This window comes from Colias croceus, chromosome 24 (genome assembly GCF_905220415.1).
Source record: "Colias croceus chromosome 24, ilColCroc2.1".
In the NCBI taxonomy this organism is placed as follows: Eukaryota; Metazoa; Arthropoda; class Insecta; order Lepidoptera; family Pieridae; genus Colias; species Colias croceus.
The window spans coordinates 6,284,991-6,307,509 of NC_059560.1; the positions used below are offsets into that span (position 1 = coordinate 6,284,991).

The 22,519-nt window shown below is 31.3% G+C and overlaps 1 protein-coding gene, 3 long non-coding RNA genes and 1 other non-coding gene across 6 annotated transcripts; all 5 read right to left on the reverse strand.

The window, feature by feature from the left end:
- Positions 1-1,693: 1,693 nt before the first annotated feature.
- Positions 1,694-5,869, reverse strand: LOC123702726 (serine protease HTRA2, mitochondrial). Its single transcript, XM_045650513.1, has 7 exons — positions 5,375-5,869; positions 4,892-5,023; positions 4,274-4,370; positions 3,626-3,793; positions 2,942-3,042; positions 2,378-2,442; positions 1,694-1,876 (listed from the first exon to the last, which is right to left on the reverse strand). Exons 1-7 carry the CDS (start codon positions 5,825-5,827, stop codon positions 1,711-1,713), a joined length of 1,182 nt encoding a protein of 393 aa, XP_045506469.1. The 5' UTR covers positions 5,828-5,869; the 3' UTR covers positions 1,694-1,710.
- Positions 5,870-6,958: 1,089 nt separating this feature from the next.
- LOC123702814 lies at positions 6,959-12,949 on the reverse strand. 2 transcript variants are annotated; one of them, XR_006752922.1, is made up of 3 exons: positions 12,853-12,949; positions 7,856-7,912; positions 6,959-6,980 (listed from the first exon to the last, which is right to left on the reverse strand). It is a non-coding gene; the product is annotated as an uncharacterized LOC123702814 (long non-coding RNA). The 2 variants fall into 2 exon arrangements; XR_006752923.1 differs by lacking the exon at positions 12,853-12,949 and adding an exon at positions 11,128-11,286 and having other exon boundaries at positions 6,969-6,980.
- On the reverse strand, positions 9,406-10,810 carry LOC123702812. The gene is made up of 2 exons (XR_006752920.1): positions 10,592-10,810; positions 9,406-10,317 (listed from the first exon to the last, which is right to left on the reverse strand). It is a non-coding gene; the product is annotated as an uncharacterized LOC123702812 (long non-coding RNA).
- Positions 12,950-16,116: 3,167 nt separating the features above from the next.
- LOC123702813 lies at positions 16,117-17,593 on the reverse strand. Its single transcript, XR_006752921.1, has 4 exons — positions 17,548-17,593; positions 17,298-17,357; positions 16,230-16,355; positions 16,117-16,159 (listed from the first exon to the last, which is right to left on the reverse strand). It is a non-coding gene; the product is annotated as an uncharacterized LOC123702813 (long non-coding RNA).
- Trnav-cac lies at positions 16,759-16,831 on the reverse strand. The gene has a single exon. It is a non-coding gene; the product is annotated as a tRNA-Val (tRNA).
- Positions 17,594-22,519: the final 4,926 nt, after the last annotated feature.

The following is a 22,519-nucleotide window of genomic DNA, read 5'->3' on the forward strand; positions in this document are numbered from 1 at the left end:
TATAATTTTAAGCCACTTTACTATAATTGGCATGCATGTTAAAGTTAAAATCATAGGAAAATTTTTGCTTTGATATTTTAGATTTTTTTGAAGTGAAACTTCTTTATCGGGGTTGGAAAAAAATTTAGTGTAACATTTTTTCGTTACGCGTGACATTTTTCCGTTACGCGCCATCTTTTTCTTATCCCTACCACGCGTGATTCACCTTATATTATATGTTAAGTTGCAATATAGTAAATTATTTATTAAAAAATAAGGTCATAAAGAAGTTTCACTTCTTACGTGTGTACATTAGTACATGCACACATATTTTTTGTATATAGAAATTTATTTTTCATATAGGGACCAATGTATTTAGCATGTATCAGTCATATCATATTATTTGTTTGAACCTTGGTTAGTATTAAAAGTGGCAAATTATGTATTCAATTTTTGTAAATAAATCGAATAAAATTATACTGGCTTTTATTGAATCCCATATGAAGCATTTATTCTTAGTAATGTAGTTTTATGTAGTTGCTAGCTTTCATTGCTATCGGTTCAGTAGTATTTGCGTGAAAGAGTAACAAACACACACCTGCACATACACATACATCCATCCTCACAAACTTTCGCATTTATAATAAGAGATATAATTAGAATAATATCACAACATTTTGTAATTTTATGTCTAGTTTACCACCACGGTCGGTTTAAAAAAGTAAAAACACAATTAAATCAGTTGCTCATATTTCACTCGTACAGACATACCTAACTACATCGACATTTTTTCAAAATTGGTGTAGTGTGTGAGTCCCTTAAGGTACCTACATAAATAGTTAGGTAGGTACTTCTTTTTCCTACACAATAATAATAGAAAAAGATATGATTTTAAATGCTTCATTAATTGTTTTTTTTTAAGAATAGATAGATCCGATGAACCTATAAGACGTATTTGGAAAACTACGGCAATATCTTATTTTTTAAATATGCATCAGTGAAGAAAACAATAAAACTATTTTATTTATCCAGCTGATAAATAACGCTCACCGTGCTCAACACATTATAGATAGGTATCCTACTTACTTCCTACTAATATTATAAATGCGAAAGATTGTGAGGATGGATGTGTCTGTGTATGTGTGTGTGTTTGTTACTCTTTCACGCATATACTGAACCGATTACAATGAAATTAGCACATATATATGTAGAGGGTAACTTGGATTAACAATTAGGATAGGTTTTATCCGGGAAATCCCACGGGAACGGGAACCATGCGTGTTTCTCTTTGATAACGCGGGCGGAACGCTAGTTTAAATTTTATGATCACAAACAAATATATATTGCAAGGAAATAATGCTGTTTTCTACATATGAACAAATTTTATACTATTTAAGAACATAATTCAATCAAGATTTATATATTATATATTTTTATATAATTACTAGCTGAGCCCTGCGGTTTCACCCGCACGCGTGAATATGTTTTTTCCTTTTAATTTTAATGATCCCGTGTGAATTTCGGTATAAAAAAATTGCTTTACTTGTTCTCTATATAACAACAGCTACCTGTTAGTGAAATTCTGTCAAAATCAGTCAAGCCGTTTCTGAGATTAACCGGAACACGCAGATTCAAAAAATTACTATTTTGGTATATTGTTTACCGTTTACACTCCAACTTTATTCTTTGTTATTGGTTATAAATAAAACAAAACAACAATTTACAAATCATTTAATGAATTTCAGGCGCAATAACAATAGTGGTCCGTAATCTTCCTCTAACAATTTGCATTGTCAATTTGCCGCTCGAATTTTCTAGCACAGAGTATAAATCGGTAGCGCTTGTCACCGGCGTACCGTTTATATGCGTCACTATGTCACCTGGCTGGAGACCGCCGCTGAAAGAAAAAACAACGATATTTTTTTAAGCTGAGTTGTTTATGACAGGAATATGAGGAAATATGGACTTTATTTATTTATTTTTTGAAGTGAAACTTCTATAACGGGGTTGGAAAAAAAATTAGTGTAACATTTTTTCGTTACGCGTGATATTTTTCCCTTATGCCGTATGCGCCATCTTTTTCTCATCCCTCGCTTTATTCGAATCTACCGAATTTTTTGTGGATTCGATAGATCTAAATTTGAAATTTTTTAGCTCATTTTTTAAAGGACAGACATAATTTTGTTCAGTAATTTCATTATCATTAGCAAGTACAGTCACGAGCATTAATATATCACTAGGGGGAGATTAGCAAAAATATCTGCCACAAGAAGCAGTTCAACAATATCTGACTGCTAGTAAGCAGCAAAAATATCTTCTACAAATAATCATCTTGTATAAATAATATAAAATAAAATAAAATAAATAATATACAATGAAACAACATAATTATACTCACTTATAAGCTGGAGATCCAATTATGACCTTCCATACAAGGATACCATGTTGGATGTCTGAAGGCATCTGAAATTTTAATAAATATGGTTTTTACATACATCTACCTCTCATATATTTAGAGAATAAACTCCAAAACTACTCAAATGGTTTTGATAGTAATTAAATTATTTCTGTATGAATTGAACATAGTAATTACATTCCTATGTTTAATTCATACAGAACAGGATGGTTAGGGTAATTTAAAAAGACATCAATATTACTTTTATTGAAGTGAAACTTCTTTAGGCTCGTTGAGAGTAAAATGTCAAGGTTGCGTCATGGCAATACTGTCACGACTCACGTCATGGAGTAAGGCGACGATTTTGGTATCTTTGAATCTTGCCAAAGAAGTTATACTTCAGATACGTGTGCTCGGCACAAACGCTCTTTTTTATTTAATAAAAAGGCTCCTTTATTGAAAAAAAAAACGTCCAAAACAATTTTTTGCAATTTTTACATTTTTCATTCACGCGAAAACTTACAAGAATAAATCAAAAAGGCTCTAAATTTTATATTTTAAAATTACCTCTGGGTTCCTCATCCGTAATTCCATGAGAATATTCGGCGTCAAAGACAACATCGTGATACCCAAGTATCGCCTTGATACTTGAGGTGATTTAGTTTTGCCTGCAAAATTAAATGTGGCAATAATGCTAAACTGTAGCTAATTTAAGTTAATATTTATTTTGCATGTAACGTGTCTTGGCAAAACTTCAAGATGTATGTAAATTATAATTGAAGGTAGTAATTTGTAAAATATCACACAAAAAAAATATTTCTTATTATTTTCGTACAATGCATTTGCAAATACAAGTGTAAGTGTATTAAATTATAACAAAATAATATATTTTGTCCATAAATATGCTTCCTACCACTAAATAAAGGCGCTCTCTTACCAGGCAACTGAGCGAACTATTTAAAATATAATTATTTTTTATGATTTAACACAAAATCTATTTGACCAATTATTGTGAAAGTACTTTTATGAAAAGAACAATACATTTTAACCGAGTGATAGGCTATTTCTTTGTTTGTTGCAATTAAACTCAAAAACAAAGCAAATGATTTTAAAAATTCACCAATTAACATTTTACTTGTTATTATTTTTAGTACTTAGAGAATATATTCACTTCTATTTAATGCCAGATCAACCTGGGCTGGTATAATTTGCTACTTAATAAACTTAAAATAAATACTTCAAAATACTTACGTTTAGCCAAAAACTCCTTTACATAATCAATTGGAATAGCAAAAGATATGCCAGACGTGACTTTCATACTATTAATGCCTATCGCTTCCCCGTCCAAATTTACCAACGGCCCGCCGCTGTTACCGAAGGTGATTGGCGCGTCTGTCTGTATGTACACCATGTCTTTACCTGGAATAATATTATATTAAAAATTATTATATTTTAACACTTGTAAGTTGTAACCAACTCTTTTAGAGTCAATTTTGAAATTTTATCTTATTCCAAAAAGTTGTTTTCTATTTTCTTTATTTTTGAATATTACATTGAAAAGATTTCTTAGCTGATTTTAGACAGAAGTTGTACTGAAATGAATGGCCCAGTAAACTTTTTTCCCTATATTTTTCAAATTACACAAAAAATTTTCAAATCTATTCAAATTAAGTAATCGATTTATTCAATCGAAAGTAAATAAAAAAGAGCGTGTTTTCCGAGCACACTTGTCAGAAGTGAAACTTTTTAGGCAAGATTTAAATTTTAAAGATACCAAAATCGCCTTATCGGGGCAATATAAAGGGTGTAATGTCATGACGTTACGATATTGCCATGACGCAACTTTGATATTTTACTCTCAATAGTTCTGAAGACGTTTTATTTCAATAAATATCTCACCTTGTAATCCCAACTCCTTGCTGGCTCTATGCGTAGAGCTAACAACTCCTGCTGTCACTGTGTTACTTAACGCTAAAGGACTACCCATCGCTACCACCTGAAAATAACATCACCTATTAATTATATTATTTAGCCCTTTCCTAAATAAGACTTGTAATTTAAAACTTTAAATTTAAATAAAACAGACTGTATGGATCAGTTGTTTTTTATCAACCTTAGTAGTAGTAAAAAATAAAAATATAAGAATGAAAATTAAATTTTAATAACTTAGCCCCCGGAATCACAGACACAATAGAAAATCTATTGTGTCGTGGACCGATCGGGCCGCTGGGGGCTCAATGGGTTAAGCTTTAAACTGATTTATGAAAATAATTGGCTTTGAAAATCTATTCAGTAAGGGGCATTGAAACTTTCTGGCATATCAACCCGCCGCCATTTTGATTTTTTTTCAAAATCGCAGTGCACGATTAAAGTGATATGTATGGATAGAGGACACATAGACGAACAAAAAATGTCTAATAACATAGTACCCTAAAGCGTCACATTTGTATTCCTTATCCTGCAAGGAAATTATTAACTAATCTTAATCTTAACACTATGTCAATATTTAATACAAACCCACTCGCCAGGCCGTAAATCAGCGGAAGACCCCAATTTCATTGTTGGCAAGTTATTCACTGGTATCCTCAGTGTTGCCAGGTCTGATTTCATATCTACATCTTCTAGAAGTCCTATGTGGGTGGATCCATCCTGAAATACACTTAAATGTTATTTTTTTTAAATTAATAGCTATAAACTAAACAATCAACTTTACTGTTTTATTTTATCATCTAGGTCTTGGAGATAATCAAATAAAGAATTATTTATTTTTTACTTTTTCTTTCAACTCGATGTACTCGCAAAAATTGTTCATGTATAAATAATGGTTTAAAACAGATATTTTCAATGACGTTCATCAAACAATAGTTTTTTTTGTTTAATCACATGCATAAGAAGGAAAATTACACATCACCAAAATGATTGATATAGAAAGTTAACATATTAATATGTATATAATATGTCACAATATGTTTAAAAGATTACATCACACATTTTACTCACCATAAGCCGTACATGGACCACAGCATTCGGTTTATTTACAACAACGTGAGCGTTCGTCAATATCAACCCATCTGGGTTCACTATAAAACCAGAACCGTTCGAAATGGTAATAGGTTTCCCAGAAAACAAGTCTAAACGTCTGCTGTCCTGGATTTCTATATACACGACCGACGGGGCAGATACGGCCACGACATCAGCTATGAAGTTATACTTCTCACGCCTACCATCTAAACTTATAGTAGCAGCTTCTATCCTTTCCTTTAAGCTCACATAACTACATACTCCTGCAGCAACAGCGAGAATGCCGCCAAAATAGTGTCCATTGCGAAAACTATGACCACCATTGTGGTCAGAATACTTAAATGTAGACAAAGCACGACTAGAACATCTACAATGAATGTATTTTAGTGATTTTAAGTTAAAAAATCGAGACACTATCCTCGTATTTATCATCTTGTTGCCAAATTTGTGAATAGATTTGTAATGACAGTTGACATTTGTTGACAAGTGACATATTTATTTTTACTAGAAGGCACATAGACTACAAAATAATACTCTATGGCTCAAGTCTAAACGAATAATAATAATTTAACTAAGCTGTGTATGTGTATATGTGTTTTTTTTTTTATAAATTTATATAAATTTCACATAAATCAAGTTTTTTATAAATTTAGCAGTTAAATCAAGAGAAAAATACAACAAGGTTTTTTTTTGCTTTTATATGGTACTTACGTACTTGAATAATTACAAAAAAAAAATACATAAAATAACCACTGTAAATAACTTACTGTCATGCCATTTTTTATGTTTGCATACAAACACTTGCACCGTACACGTATTATTACAAGTTAATGTTTATTATGTAGGTACTTAAATGACGTTGCTACTCTTCTATAACTGTTCAATATAATATTATATCAACGATATATTGCTAGGTACTTATTTCCAGTATTGTATTAATTACTATTATTCCTTATTACTATGATACTAACCATTCAAAATTAAAGCTCAATAATAATTAATTATTACATAACAAATAATAATACACAACAATAAAGCCAGTTAACTAATTTATCTCCCATAACGCTCCAATTAACGCAAATAATCGAGCTCCTAAAATTATACAAAGCTGAAATATTGATTTCCATAGATTAGTAAATTTTATCCAACAAACGATATTGGTATTTCTCACGAACTTTATTTCATATTGAATTCATTGAAAAAGAATGAATATTTTCTATTCATGTAATCCACGATTATTTTTATTCATCGCTTTCGTGTTTCGTGCGCTTTCGTTCTGAAATGGAAACAAACGTTACAATATTATGTTATAAATTTAGATGAGTATTTGTGATTGCATCATTTTTATCGTTAAGTAATGCTTAACTGCTAATTGATTTTTAAAATGAAAACTACGACAAAGAACAATGTTGCGTCAATAACAATTTTCCTTGTATTCTTAGATACCCACCTAGGTAATTAATATTTTATTAAAAAAAGTAGAGAACATAACTGTAAACTGATTACCCTTCATAATTTTTTCTAATTGGATAAGCGGGATTAAACTTACTTTTCTTTTTTCTATTTCTCTTTCTCTTCTTCGAATCTGAAAATAACAAACAATAATCTAAGCTCTTTCTCTAACTGTCTGCTACTTACCTTCCAGAAACTTACTAACTAATTAAAAAAAAATTCACTTATTTAATTGAAAGTAACTACATAGTTAGGTAGGTAAATATACCTTTTCTTATTTCCTTTTCTTATGTAAATAAAACCCTTCTAACTAAGTATACCTAATTACTATTACAGTTAAATCCATATTATTACTATTTCTATTAAAACCTCATTATTCAATCCGTGCAAAGTCAGGATTCGCAACTAATATTATCATCAAACAGTTAAGCATCCTCCTGTATTGGTGAAGTGTCATCACAGATAATAATATACGTATAATAACCTATATACATGTTATCAAGCTAACTCGTAAACTTCGAGAGCAAGTTAATCAATTGATCGCTTGTCGTCTTTGATTAAAGTCATAATTAATCAATATGACAAGAACGTCATTATATTATATTATGATGTACTTAGATGTAGTGATGCATTTAATAAGACAATAATAATTTGATGGAAAGAAGTTAAATATAAAGAATAACTTAGTGCTCACAGATTACTAATTAGTAATAACTAAATAGTCTCTAATGGCTACTTTTATACGGGTATCTATCGACTATGCCATGGCTTCAATATAGTACATAAAACTAGCATATGATATTTCAGTAATCTGTGGCAAGAAAAAAAAATTACCTTTATTCGAACGAAATTGGCATCAAAAAATAAACATCCTAATTAGTACCGTTATCATAACAAAACAATTCTTCCATTGATGAAAGGACAATTATTATTAAACACACACATTTAGTCGTTATCAAAATTGATCACTTTAATTTATTAAAAAAAAATATTAAGTATTTATCTTACCCCGATTCATTATCTTGGATGCCGCCTTCAATTCTTCGTAAATAACAATTATTTTACCTGGGAGATGTTTAACATTAGGTATATTAAATTACTTAGAAGCTTATTAATCTATACATAATATAATTAATATAATAAATGTGTAGAAGGGTCAATTCTGTACATTGAAAATATTGAAAAAATAAATACCAGGGGGTGTTACTGGATCGATACCAAACCCAAATACGTGATTAAATCAATTTTTGTCTGTCTGTCTGTCTATCTTTCTGTCTGTCTGTCTGTCTGTATGTGAAGGCATCACGTAAAAACTAACGGTTCGATTTCGATGAAACTTGGTATAATTAAACTTTATTATCCTGGGCATAAAATAGGATACTTTTTATCCCGGAAAAATACGTAGAAAAAAATTAATCTTAATTTTTCCGCGCGGACGGAGTCGCGGGCGGAAGCTAGTATCAAATATGTACTTATTTTGAGGCACAAGAAAAATAGAAAATTGAATGCGCTTATGTGACACAAATAAATACCTACGCATAAGACGTAATAATATGGTAAATTTAAATATAATTCCTATGATCTCGGGTTTTGTACTGAATTAGGTTCAAGAGGTTTTATAGGGATATATTTTAAGCGTGACCTTTAGGGATTTCATGGTACCCAGCGGGGTTTTAGTATCAGTCCGTCGCGTCGTATAAAATGACACTCGTAGGTACCAATTATACATGGGTACCTTATTTATTACTAGCTTTCAGCGCGCGGTTTCACCCACTCAGTGCCGTCTTTAGGATCAACGAGGCTATGGGCCAAGGTACTGGCTGGGGCCTATGTAAGGGATGGAAAATCCTTAAATTTTAACTTTATCATTTTTCAGTTTACAATTACGCAATAGGCTAAATCGTAACCCCGTCTCTTAAGACCCCACATATGAGAGTTCAATAAATAAATTTTTTGAATCTAAAAAACTAATACCCCACCAATTCTAATTTAAATAAAATTGAATGAAAACCATATATTATAATCTATACAAAGAACAATACTTATATTTATTCATATACAAATATATTTTCTAAATCTTGTTTCTATTTTACCAAGTGTGTGATTTGATATTTTTCTTATTATGTTATAAAATTTGTTGTTGTATATCGAAAATTTTCAGAATTGTGGGGCCCCTGCCTACCTCGGGGCCTCGGGCCAGGGCCCTGCGGGCCCTGCCTTAAAGACGGCACTGCACCCACTTTGTACAAAATTTAACAGCTTATACCTATAGATACTTACCTAACTACCTAACCTTCCCAAAGAATTACCTATATTTATATTTAAAAACATCATCAAAAAAGAAATAAGATTACATTGGGACGAACAAACAGCGACAGCGACTTTGTTGTATGTAGGTAATGTTTTACTAAATAAATTTTATCGAGTTTTGAACAAAAATAATAATTGCCAATTTTTTAACCCTTAAATTGTCACCCCTAGATAACTTGTGTTTATAATGTCCAAATTTGGAGGACGTATTGGAATTAGGATAGAAAAGAGGAAAATGAAAAAAAAAATTAAAAATTTTAATTTTTTCTATTGTTTTCACTATGTCACATAAAACGGACATTGCCAATTATATGTACATGTTCGAACCGTCACATATAACGGACATTGTACATTATTCCTGCAACCGTGGTACATGACTACAATGCACATTTTCAACTCTGTAATTCAAAATTATTATCAAATTATAATTATGGAGGATCTAGAATAAGCTTTTCAAACGTCTGTCTTAAAATGTTGGTTAAAACTTTAACGATATCGTTAAAAATAATGGATTTTAAAAAACGACAGTACTAAAAATCACAGCCTAAGAATATGCTAAGAATTGGAATAGAAATAGTATTACATAGCCTGAGAACTTATCTAATACACCAAGAAAGTCCTCTTCCCATTCACTAAATTGTACAGTTTGAAATGTGTTTGCTTCATCGTATGCAAAGAAGTCGTATACCATGCCTGAAGTACCAAAACGAACAGGAAATTTAAATCGCTTTTTTTGGATTCTTTGGCATATATTATATCCATTGTCTGCCTGTTTTTTAATTTGTAAGGTATTATATTATTTAAATTTTCAAACATTGGGTGGTATTTCTGGTAAGTAACATGATGCTGTGGCTGAAGAACTACTGAGAAGTAGGGAAGATTCATCTCACACCTCATGTAATGGCTGTAATTCTGCAGCAATAATATTTTGTTGATGGTAAAAATTCTGACTTTTTGAATCTTCATTGTGTCTCAAATCAATATGTCGTATAATTCCGAAGGTATGGTGCTGGGGGTAAATGATTGACACTGTTATCATAGTGAAATCACTCCTGTAGGTCTACATTTCCTTCGAAATCGACATCTCAACTCAACGCCAGACTCTTCAGCTTCCGCCAGAGGTAGTGAGGGAATTTTTTATTGATTGCCAAGTCATGCTCCTGTAAAATATAATAAAAATAGAGAAAAATATATCAAAATTATTCCGTTGAAAATGGAGGGCCTTATTGGCAACGTCCGTTACATAGGACATGTGAAGAATACCCTAGTATATACTCCAAGTTGTCAACGTCCGTTTTATGGGACATCGTATATAAACGAATATTTGTATACCAAATATTGTAAAATATGTCAAAATTATGTCAAAATACTATACTTACAATCGTATTCTAACTAATAATATAACATTATAAGCAAAATAGCCAAAATACTTACAGATATTATCAATTTTATCAAAAGAGTCAAGAGATCCGTTTTTTGCAATTTTCAAATGGTCACCATTCGCGACTGTACATGGCTTTGGTAAAAAAACCTGCATGTACGCGAAGGACATAGCTAGTCTCTTCCCAATATACCGATTAGCGAAGCTTAGGTCTGCCATAACAGCGCCAGCATGTGTGTAAATACTATGTCTTTTAAAACGGACGAAATCAATTTAAGGGTTAAGAAAAACAAAATAATTATGAACTTAAATTTAACTTACCAAATTCATCGACTACAAAAATAAAAAGATTAATGAGCTCTTAAAAATCTTCAGAAACATTAAAATCATTGTTTTCTTGTTGTTGTTTGGATCTAGACTAGCTCAGATAATTAATTAATAAGCCAAGTTAACTCCTTTGTATCAAGTGTTTTACTGCGAGTCTCGAAAAGAATAGAAAAGGGTTTTGAGCTTTAGTTTTTGGTACTACATTTTCATTTATTGTTTTTATAACAATTTAAAAGGAAAATGGATTCGATAAAAGACTTACCATCAATGTCAGTTATTTTAACGTCATGTTTAAACTCGATCGCTGTTAATTTTAAAGTTAATTATAACAAATTTAACTCACTGAACTCATAAACTATGGATAAAGTTCCTAATAAGATTTTCATAAAGGCTAGTAATGAGATTTGAATTTCGAACAAGATTTTTTTTTTCTTAAATTTACGCAGCCAGATATTATAGTCGAATAATAATATTATAAGCTTAGATTACAAAATAAAGTACAGATGGAGCATGACAACCGCCCGTCGCCCTTGTCAAAGAAAATACGAAATCAAAAACAAATACGTCGCTGCACCAGTGCTATAGCGCATATCTAAGCGCATATAGTGTCATGCAATACGTCAAAAAGGGTTTGCAATTTTAGTAAAAAAATGCCGTCTTGTGATAATAAAACGCTGTAAAATTTGTTCCCGAAAACAAAAAAAAAGATAAAACATCGTTTCACAGGTTTTCTGTAGATTATTTGGCTGATTTATTTCTTTAATACGAATAATAATTTTACAGATATGAAGGAATACAAAACTTCAACGTATGTTGCCAGTATTTTGAAAATGAATTTGCCATTTTTATTGGTAAAACGGTAAAATGGTTAAAGGATCTTCAGGGTAATGCTGTTGGATTTTTCGATCGTGAATGTGATTATTTGTATAGTGCACTAAAGGTTCATGATAATGATTAGATTATTTTAATAAGCATAATACATTATTTTTTTACTTTTATAAAGCTTAAAAACGTCATAGTCGTTTTCGCTAGCGATTTAATTTATGTGAACTCCATGATGGATATGATGAAAATAAAATGTCCCGTATTCTCGACTAAAAACTATCGCTATTCGTATTCATATGCTATGAAAAATAAAAAATAATATAATTATTATAGTTAATATTGAAACTTTTTTTATGTAATTTATTTAATAAAAAATTGAATACAATTATTTTGTCCATATATAACTTTAGTAGGCAGGTACTTTATGTAATAAAATAATTTAAATAAAAATTAAAACTTGACTTCTCATTTATGTATATAGCCTACGTCACTACACTCTACAGCCACTAACATAATAATTCAGATCATTGCAATGAAACCTCACAACTCAAAATCAGTCCAACGGTTTATACTGCAGGGCGTGTCAAAGAAATATTAATATACATACATCCATAAACTCGAAAAACATAACCCTCTTTTTTCCGTAGTCGGGGAAAAATTTGGGAATTTTTTCAATATCTGGCAACATTACACGCACACAGAAGCACCGTGTACGTACAGTGCAGCGGCGAAATGACAGCACACATAGCTTTATTGAAAATGACGATAAATTATTCGGTTTAGTTCGGCAACGCTCCATCTGTCTTTTATTTTGTAATCTAAGATTATAAGTATTAACTGTATGAAAAAAGATATAGGCTGGTAACACGGGCGCGCCGCAGCCGGCTGTAGGTATAAAAAAAAGAAAGACAAAAAGAGCGCGACGCGCGTTTTGTTTATTTTGCACATGGAAAGAAATGAAACGTGGAATTATATCTCCCGGATGTAATATTAATTTTTGCTTGTAGCTATTAATCAAAATTTTGAAGATGGATTACTTATTCGGTAATTTTTTTTACGTAAAAATATTGTATTATATACTTCAGTAAAACTACCTAGTACCTACTAGTAAATGGTATTATAATATCACAGAACTGATATTAATGCAACAATTTTTACTTACACTTAATCACTGGTGTTAAAAACTCTTTAAAGTTCTGTCTTCCAATGCTTTCTATTAATATCTTTATGTAATTCTTAAGATTTTTCAGCCATTGAGGTTCAGGGGGTTCTAAAAATAATTACCCTTTACATAATATTGCTTTATAAAAACTTTTTTTTTCTTAGGAATAACGAGCTTCACTATGCAACTTGCATAGCGCCAAGATGCTAAAAGTTGTCTGTTCCAAATTTCATCCAGTTTTGATCAGCCATTTTGGGTAAAAGACTATAATATTTGTGCGTGTGCAATTAAATCCAGTACCTATTGTGCAATAACGTCTAATTAATTTATCTATTTATTTATAATCTTTATTGCATACAAAACAAATACAAATTTCACACACACAGACAGGACATTTGATGCAAAGGGCGGCTTTATTGCTTCAAGCAATTTCTTCCAAGCAACCCGAGCAACCACGGTTTTGGAAAAAAAAGAAAATTAAGCTTCTTAATTAACCTTCTTATCATAATATTTTATTATTATTTATTAGTGACTCCCGCCATAATTTCATGCTAAACAAAAGTAGGAAGTAGGAAAGTTCATTATTAGAAAATTGGCGAAATTCAATCTTAAAAGTAATTGACTAAACGTGCTTTATCAATTTCCTTTGATCTTTCGAGCTTTGTCAAATGTCACATCGCAAGCACAAAGCTGATAATCTCGAACAAGTGGAGTTACATTTCCTTGTTCGAGATTTTGGTTTTTAATACTTTTTTGTAACTACATATATACATATATACAGTATACCTACATATTTTAAAGATTTTGAATTATAATTCTATAAGAAAAGAACTGGCAATCGACTAATGTTAGCGACATGCAATTTTATTTTAGAACAAGTACAAGAGAAGAGAGATACACAGAGAGAATTTTATTAGGTATGTCGTCAGTTATTTGAAGAATAATAACGATATGTAACAAATCTGTGATAAAAAGCAACAATCTCAGCAAAAGCTGATCAGCAATACTCATGCCAGCGCTATCTTTCTCAGTATACACTGAACAATGGATTTCAAGGTAAATAAAACTAATATTCGAAGTAGACTATTGACTATACCTATTTGAGTTTCGCAAATCGCAAGACTTTTCCGCGGATTCATTTAAAATTCAAACTCAAACATTTATTTATTCAAGTGAATCTTATTTTAGCTTCACAACGTCACATATTGATTTATTTATAAGCCTTTCAGAACGTATTTTCTAGGGAGCGGTTAATATATTAAAATTGTAGGAAAGAAAGAAATATATTTTATTTTACAACTAGCTTTCCGCCCGCAGCTTCGCCCGCTTTATCTAAAACCTAATAAATTATATACTAAAACCTTCCTCTGAAATCACTCTATCTATTAAGAAAAACCACATCAAAATCCGTTGCGTAGTTTTAAAGATTTAAGCATACAAAGGGACATAGGGACAGAGAAAGCGACTTTGTTTTATACTATAGCTATGTAGTGAAGAAGTAGTAGGTACTTAACAAAATATGAAAATAAATAAAGTTACTACAAAAAGTGCGGCGGAGCTTTTTCTAGCAAAGAATCAACTTAATTAGAACAATGTATACTTACTTACATTTAACTTGAGTAGAGTATAAATACCTACAAGAATGTCTTTATACCACTTTATACAAACTGAATAAATAAAGAAACTGGAAAAATGTGAATGAAGGAAGCGCGAATAAAGAGTTTCTACTGTAGTCTATGATTGTCTGTGAAAAATGCATACATTAGTAATATTGTTAACAGGGAGGGTAGTTATAAAAAATAAATACCTTCCGTTGTAGGTCCAGCTCGTAGTATTGGTTTGTGCTCAACATTTGATACTCCTGGAAATTCAAACAGCTATTTTTTAAAACAAATAGGTACATATTCAATCATCCTTATAATATTACAAATACGATTGTGTTTGTTTGTATGTCTTTCCTTCACTTCGCAATGGACCGATAATGATTGTCTGGAGGTAGTTAGCTGGCTTATCTTCTATCTATACTATATCTAATATCTATACAGTATTATAAAGCTGAAGAGTTTGTTTGTTTGTGCTAATCTCAGGAACTACTGGTCCGATTCGGTGTTAGATATCCCATTTATCGAGTAAGGCTATATAATTATCATCACACACATCAAGAGCGGAGGAATGCGGGTGAAACCGCGGGGCACGGCCAGTAAAAGGGTACTTTTTATAGAGATGAAAAACCTCTTTCTGAAGGAAATACGTGGGCGGAAAGCTAACAGTATTCTGACGAACAACCTTATTTATTTAGGAATACAAAACACGATTCCAATAATTATAAAATTAGGTTATACCTACGCCTACACTTGACAATTTTACAAACACATCAAAAGTGTGAATAAATTTACTTAATAATATTAACACACACACGTGTGTGTACACACGCACGCGGACTTACACACTTATTAATTCATAACTGAATTTTTATTCGAATGTAAGACTTACCTCTCGGATTTACTGTAAGAAAATGTTTAATTTTATTTACATTTTATACAAAAATAGGTTTATGCGTAAATAACGTGACCGATTATAAAATTATCAAAATTTCCTGATTTTTGATATCTTGCAATATTAAAACATAATATTATCTCCCTAATAACATGCATCCAAGGAATTATATAGAGCAATTAAGTTTGACCCAACATTAATTTTATACATTAAACCAAAATAAATTGAAAAAATGGCTCTATATATATTTATATATATACCGGTATCTGCATACATGTTTTGTTCGTTCTTATGAAATATGTAGACAAAGCTGCAGGAATTTAATTTAATCTTGGCCTATTACTTCCTTGAAGATATAGAAAATTCTTGCTACAATGTGAAGCAAAAAGACAAATTCATTTTGTTTCTTATGCATGAAGCAAATAGTAAAGGAAAACTAGGATTAATTTTGTATAAAAAGAAATTAGAAGGGTATATTTTCAACCGACCTTAAAAAAGAGGAGGTTTCAAATCTATTGTATTTTTTTATTTTTGTAATACCTACCTCAGAATTTTCGACAGGATGAACCGATTTTGACGTTTTTATTTATTTGGTAGCTAGCCTTCCGACCTTCCGATTAGTCTAGTTTAAATTTGGTCTGGTTCTGACAATTTGAAGGCGGTTTATTATTTTGTTAAAACGCTATAGTAATATATTATGACCATTTTATTTCATAAGTGGGTAAGGTCAAATTTCAATAACAGCTATATAATATTTATAAATAACACTTGCCTTTTACGTGTAGTAGTAAGCTGGAATTTCTTTCTAAATCTGTGAAATTTTAAATTAAAAATATAATAAGAGTAAGTATTCTTTTCAAATATATAAAAGCATTACCTACCTTCAACATATTTTTGTATGTATGGCTTCGCGTCTTTGTAACCATATTTTTTGACAGCTTCTTCCACATATTCGCGAAGATTCGTTAGCCAAGAAGGTTCCACATCGATGCCTTTTGTTATTTTATCTATAATAAAAAAATGTTTTGTTTTATAATACTGTTATGTACTTATATAAGTAATATAATTAACTTTCAACAAACATACATGTGTCAGAAGTGAAACTTTTTTGGCAAAATTCAAAGATACCAAAATCGTCGCCTTTCTCCATGACGTGACGGTGACTTTGAAATTTATTCTCAACGCGCCTAAAGTAGGTTATTTCAATTCAAAATTCGAAAGTACGTTTGTTTGTCCCTCTTTCACGTCACAATGGACTAACGGAGCAATTTTATTTATATGATTCTTCTGATATTATCGTACATGCATAGTTACGTTTTATCGCGGTAAAAAATGTCACCCCTAGGGAAATAGTTAAACAAGCAGAAACAGTTTGAAATAGATTAACTGCAAAAAATAATTAAAAATAAATGTTTCCGCCCGGGATCGAACCGGGGACCTTGTGCGTGTGAAGCACACGTGATAACCGCTACACTACGGAAACTTATGAAGACGTCGGTTAATATCCTTATTGACTGGTTTTATCTGATAAAATCCGTTAATAAGGATATTGACCGGCACCCTTAGTCAATAACCTTAATAACCGTCAATAAGGATATTGACTGGTTCAGGGTTTTGACTGTAACATATACAGTATAGCATGATTCTCTTTTGCCTACCACGATGCGCAGTGCCGGCGTGAGGACCACTGACACCCCGGGCGAAAATATTGTGGCGCCCACTTGAGGGAAGCAATATCAAGTGTTAGGTTAACCAACTTCAGACCTTGGCGCCCCCCCAGAATTTGTCGCCCTGGGCCATTGCCCTCTCTGCCCCCCCCCCCCCCCTAACGCCGGCACTAACGATGCGTTGTGGCAATGAAAAGCCATGACATAATATGACACAACCATAACATGCTTTGATTACTTGAAACAATTTTTGCGTATACATTTTATGAATAAGAATGTTACCTGATTCATTATTTGCTTTCTCTTCATCCCGTAAGATTGGTTTTCCTTCCTCCGTTAAACCTGTTTTGATAAATTATTGCTTATATTTTTTTATTACAAAACCGAAAACGATGGTTTCTTGTTTCTCTCACGTAATCACAATAATATTACAAAAACCTCTCATGTTTATAAAATGAAAAGCAATAATTATTTTGCTTATTTTATACTCATTATTTTTATTAAAATTTAAATTAGTATCTACAAAACTTACTTGATGGATGACTGTATTCACAAATACTTAATGAGGGTAGCCGGAAAATCTAACACAGAATAAAAAATATATTAGAATTATTATCTACCTTTATGATGCCTTTATCGGTGGAGACGAATATTACTATTTATTTTATTGAATATAATATGACTTCAATATATTAATATTTTTTAATAATCAACTGACAGGCAACAAAAAATATTTATTGGGAATTGACATGACTAAAATAGTAATTCTATTAGGTACTAGCGGCCCGCCCCGGCTTCGCCCGTGGTACATATTTACGTTTTCTCTAGATAAGAACCATCCTCGTACTTCAAGGAAAAATAATTAACGAAATCGGTTCAGCCGTTCTTATGTGATACCGTGACAACGCGAAACGGGTTTTTTCATTTAGGTATGTAATTATTCTATATTTTTATAAAGCACAAAATTTTCGACAAAACTAAAATACACTTACCAAAACTGAAACAAAAAACACACAAAACATATTTTAATTTAGTTCTTATCTTGACAACTTTGCGTGTCAAGTTTATGGCAGATTTCCAATTATTTTCCCACTTATTGTTATTGAGCAATGAATTATTTTCCTTTTCTTATATGAAAAGTCATGTATTACCTTTACAAATCTACCATTTTCCAATTTAAAATAATTTATGAATTAAATGTGTAAAATTGTACTTAAATTATTTTTATTTCATACTAGCTATAACATTCTTGTAATAAGAACTATTACGTTTTCAAACTTGTTCACTATACTAGCTTGATACTATGAAATAATTCAAAATTAAAAATACGAATCTCCGAAACTACGTTTCGCTTTCGACTTATAATTTAGATAAGATCTCTATTTTCCATTAAAATACAGTTAACGGCCGTAAAACCATCCATTCTTGTTAGTTGTTTGTTACCTTCAGGTAATAAAAGTTTCTCGATTCTGCGCCAAGTTCTGGATAGAAAACCTATTGCACGCCTCATAAGCGAAGCGTTGAGGTGGGTACTACTGTCACTTCGCGCAAAACATCTGATTTTTCAAACATAAAATGTCTTTATGTATCATACATTGCACTTGTAAGATAATACATACACACACATATTAAGAAAAAACACTATTTTTAACATTCATGATACTTTTGATGTCATTTTTGTTATTTAAACTAATTAAAAAACAGTTTAAAAAAGTTCTGTCTTGGACGTCCGTGTGTCTGTATGTGCGGAGGATTTTCTTGTTAACACGATAGCGACCGAAATACTTTACTAATCGAGTCTTTTTTTTTCTCTTACGCTTGAGTATGCTCAGGAATAGAACCCTTTCATTTTTCAGGGTCTGATTCGATGTGGTTTAATTGTTATTAAATAAACAAAAAAAAAAATATCGACTGTTCTCCATAATTTTAGTATATCTATATATATTCTTTATTTTTTTTTATATTTATAGTGTACTCAAAATTCACCATTATAAACTCGATTCTTTATACTATAAGCCAAGGTTTAAAAAAATAAGTTGGTAGTCAGTCCCTTAAACCTGCGCAGTTTCACATCTAGGTGGGGCCACAAGAAAAATAGCTCAATTATTACGGTACCGTTTTCTTTACTTTTCCAACTGTTTTATTTTATTTCTTTTAAATTATATTTATAGTGTACTCTTTATAAATAATCAATTTTATTGTAAAGGATGAGATTATGAGGCGTGCACTTTTGGATTTTCCAAACTATTTTGAAATTATAACGGTGAAAATATTTCTTTTACAGTGTCACAAGTACAATCTTCTTTATAAAGATGAGACTTAAGAATGTCTCTTTGACATTTCAAACTAGCTTATCAGCCGTGGCTTCGCCCGCGTATTATCTACAATATATTACAATCCGTGGCCTGTTTAGTCAAAGTGCCGGCTGGACCGATTTTGACGGTACTTTCACTGAACGATAGCAGAAAGAAAGAAAAAAAGCTTTATTGCCAACAAAAACGACTACCTTAACTTAAAAAGTACACAGATATTAGACGATCGGAACAGACAGCCATGCTGAGGGCTAACACCCGAACAGCGCTGTTTTCAGTCTGCCGACTGCCCGCGTATTTTTCCGAGATCCTACATTAATATATGTAATATGTAAATACTAATCGTAAAAATTACATCTACAGTTCTTATCAATAAAAATTAGATGTAGGTAATCGTCCTTTGGTTCAGGTGACAGGCAATACGTAAAATTATATAACACTTAAGTCTATATGGCTATAAGTAAAGGGTTATGCTAAATTTACGACCAGCCTATAAACACGCAAGCCAATAAACAGTGAAGTTAATAATCCATAAGCTATCAATAATAGCTTAACATATTTCTTGGGTTACCTAGGTACTTTATAGTAACAACCACATCCTACTAATATTATAAATGCGAAAGTTTGTGAGGATGTGTGTGTGTGTGTTTGTTACTATTTCACGCAAATTTTACTGAACCGATTATAATGAAATTTAGCACACATATAGAGGGTAACTTGGATTATCACATAGGATAGGTTTTATCCCGGAAATCCCACGGGAACGGGAACTATGCGGGTTTTTCTTTGATAACGCGGGCGAAGCCGTGTAAGTAATGTAATATTTGTAAAAGCTTAGGTAATTTTTTCGGATAGCAACAACAAATATAACGGTTAATCCAATAAAAAACGGAGTTTTTGTTTGTTACGATTCAACTGAAAAACCACTAGTGAACTGATAAAATACAAACAATTTCAATACGCGCTTCGACAGCTTCTCCACATCCGTAATAACTGATATCACATAATAATTAATTATTATTAATAATGATTTAATTGTTGTACTTGTAATTGTAGTACGCTAATAATAATATTGTATCATGGTTTCAGGTGTAGGTATGTGGTCTAATTACTAGTGAAATTTGAAACATGACAATTATACGCATATTAGGTTATGTAGGTATTAATAACAATATTCAACAAAATACTTATTATGACGTATTATCAATAGGTACGTAGTATATAAAGTTGCTGATGCTGTCTGCCCGTCCCGATATATGCAAAATCTTTAAAACTACGGAACTGATTTTGATGAGGGTTTTTTTAAAAGAGAGTGATTCAAGAAGAAGGTTTTTAGTATATAATTTATTAATTTTTAGACAAAACGGGAAAACTAGTACCTGTCTAATTATATATAAACGCAAAAAAGAGCGTGTGTGCAGAGCACACATGTCAGAAACGAAACTTTTTTGGCAACATTCAAAAATACCAAAATCTCCGCCTTACTCTATGACGTGACGGAATATTACCTGCAATACGCCTAAAGAAGTTTCACTTCAAAAGACAAAGTAATACTTGCCGAACCAAAAATAAAAGGCTTGTGATCCTCCAAATGTTTGATAGTGTAAATAATGATTTTGGACATAAAAGAACCCTACTTTTCCAAACTCCCAAAGTATAGTATTATATTATTATCTATACCAAATAAATAGTGGATAGGCTAATGTTTGTTGTCGGCTATTATTTCCCGCTACATCAATCCAGATCACGTAGCAACTTTTGAAAGGGTCTTTAGTATACTGTTTGATTTATCTGAGTTGAATTGATGATATTGTTTCTAGCTGACCGCTTTATTGGTTGTTCGATTTGTGGAGACAAACCTTCAAAAAAAAGACCTGTAACTTGTATGTAAGGAAAATTTTATCTTATAAGAGGCTACTTCACTTTTAAATTTTAATACTAATTGTATCGATATCTAGAATAATATTCTACGGACATCACAACTAATAATTATAATGCGAAAGTAACTCTGTCTGTCTGTTACACTTTCCCGCTTAAACCTCTCAACCGATTTTGATGAAATTTGGCACAGACAATCTTTAGACCCTGAGAAAGAACATAGGCTACCTTTTATTGTGAAATATGTACCACGGGCGAAGCCGGGTGGACCGCTAGTATTAAATATTCCCCAATTTTTATAGACTTACTTTTATTATGTTTTAAAAAGTATCTATGTTTCACACAGACAATAGATGTCTGTGATGTTTCATCACTATCTCTATCGCCAATTTCGGTGTTCAAACGGTCTTTTTACCTTTTCAGAGAGGATAGAAAGACTTAAAATAAACGAGAAATTCTGCGTTTATTTCTATGAGCTCAAAGAAAATTTGAGTAGGTATACCTGTATACAGTACATTACCTATTTTGGTATATTACCTATTTACCTATTTTGTGAATAATTATTATTCTCTTTTGTCTCTTCAATAAAGAAGAACTAAATAAAATTACTTATTTTAATTAATTATTAATGATAGACTGCACAGCAGACTTAAAGAAGAATAGAGAATATGCATAAAATTTTAAATGGCCTAAAATATTTTTTTCTCGAATACTTATTATCGTAATATTATAATGAAAAGGATTTTTTTTTATTTACTTATTATTTATACCCCTAAAATAATATTCAAAAAGTGCAAAATAAGGGAGCGAAATTCAAACTTCCAAAACGCGCCACCACAGGTCGAACGAAATGTGACGTCATCTGTCACGACATTGTATTCATCACTCCATAGTAAACACAAAGGTAAACACCCACTGGACGTGTGATGTGACGTCACACAAAGCGCGCGCAAAATGGCGGCGTTTGAACTGCTTAAATTTTTTTAAAGTTTTGAATTTCATTTTTAACTCTTCAATTCCCATGTCTAAGTTAATAGCAATTTTGCATTTCTCTTTTACTAAAATAGTTTAAATACATCTAGCGAAGACAAAAACAGAGAACAAAAAAAAATACTACCCCCATTTTTTTATGAGGGTGTCACCTACAGGTGACACTGGGCATTGTTTTAACTTAGGACTCTAAAGGACTAACGAGGTTTTTTTTTGTTGAGAATAAAATATAAATTATTATGATAATATTTATTTACGAACAAGTAGAAAAAAAAATACACTACTTATTTATTGTGGAACATGTACCAACACTTTAGGAGTAAA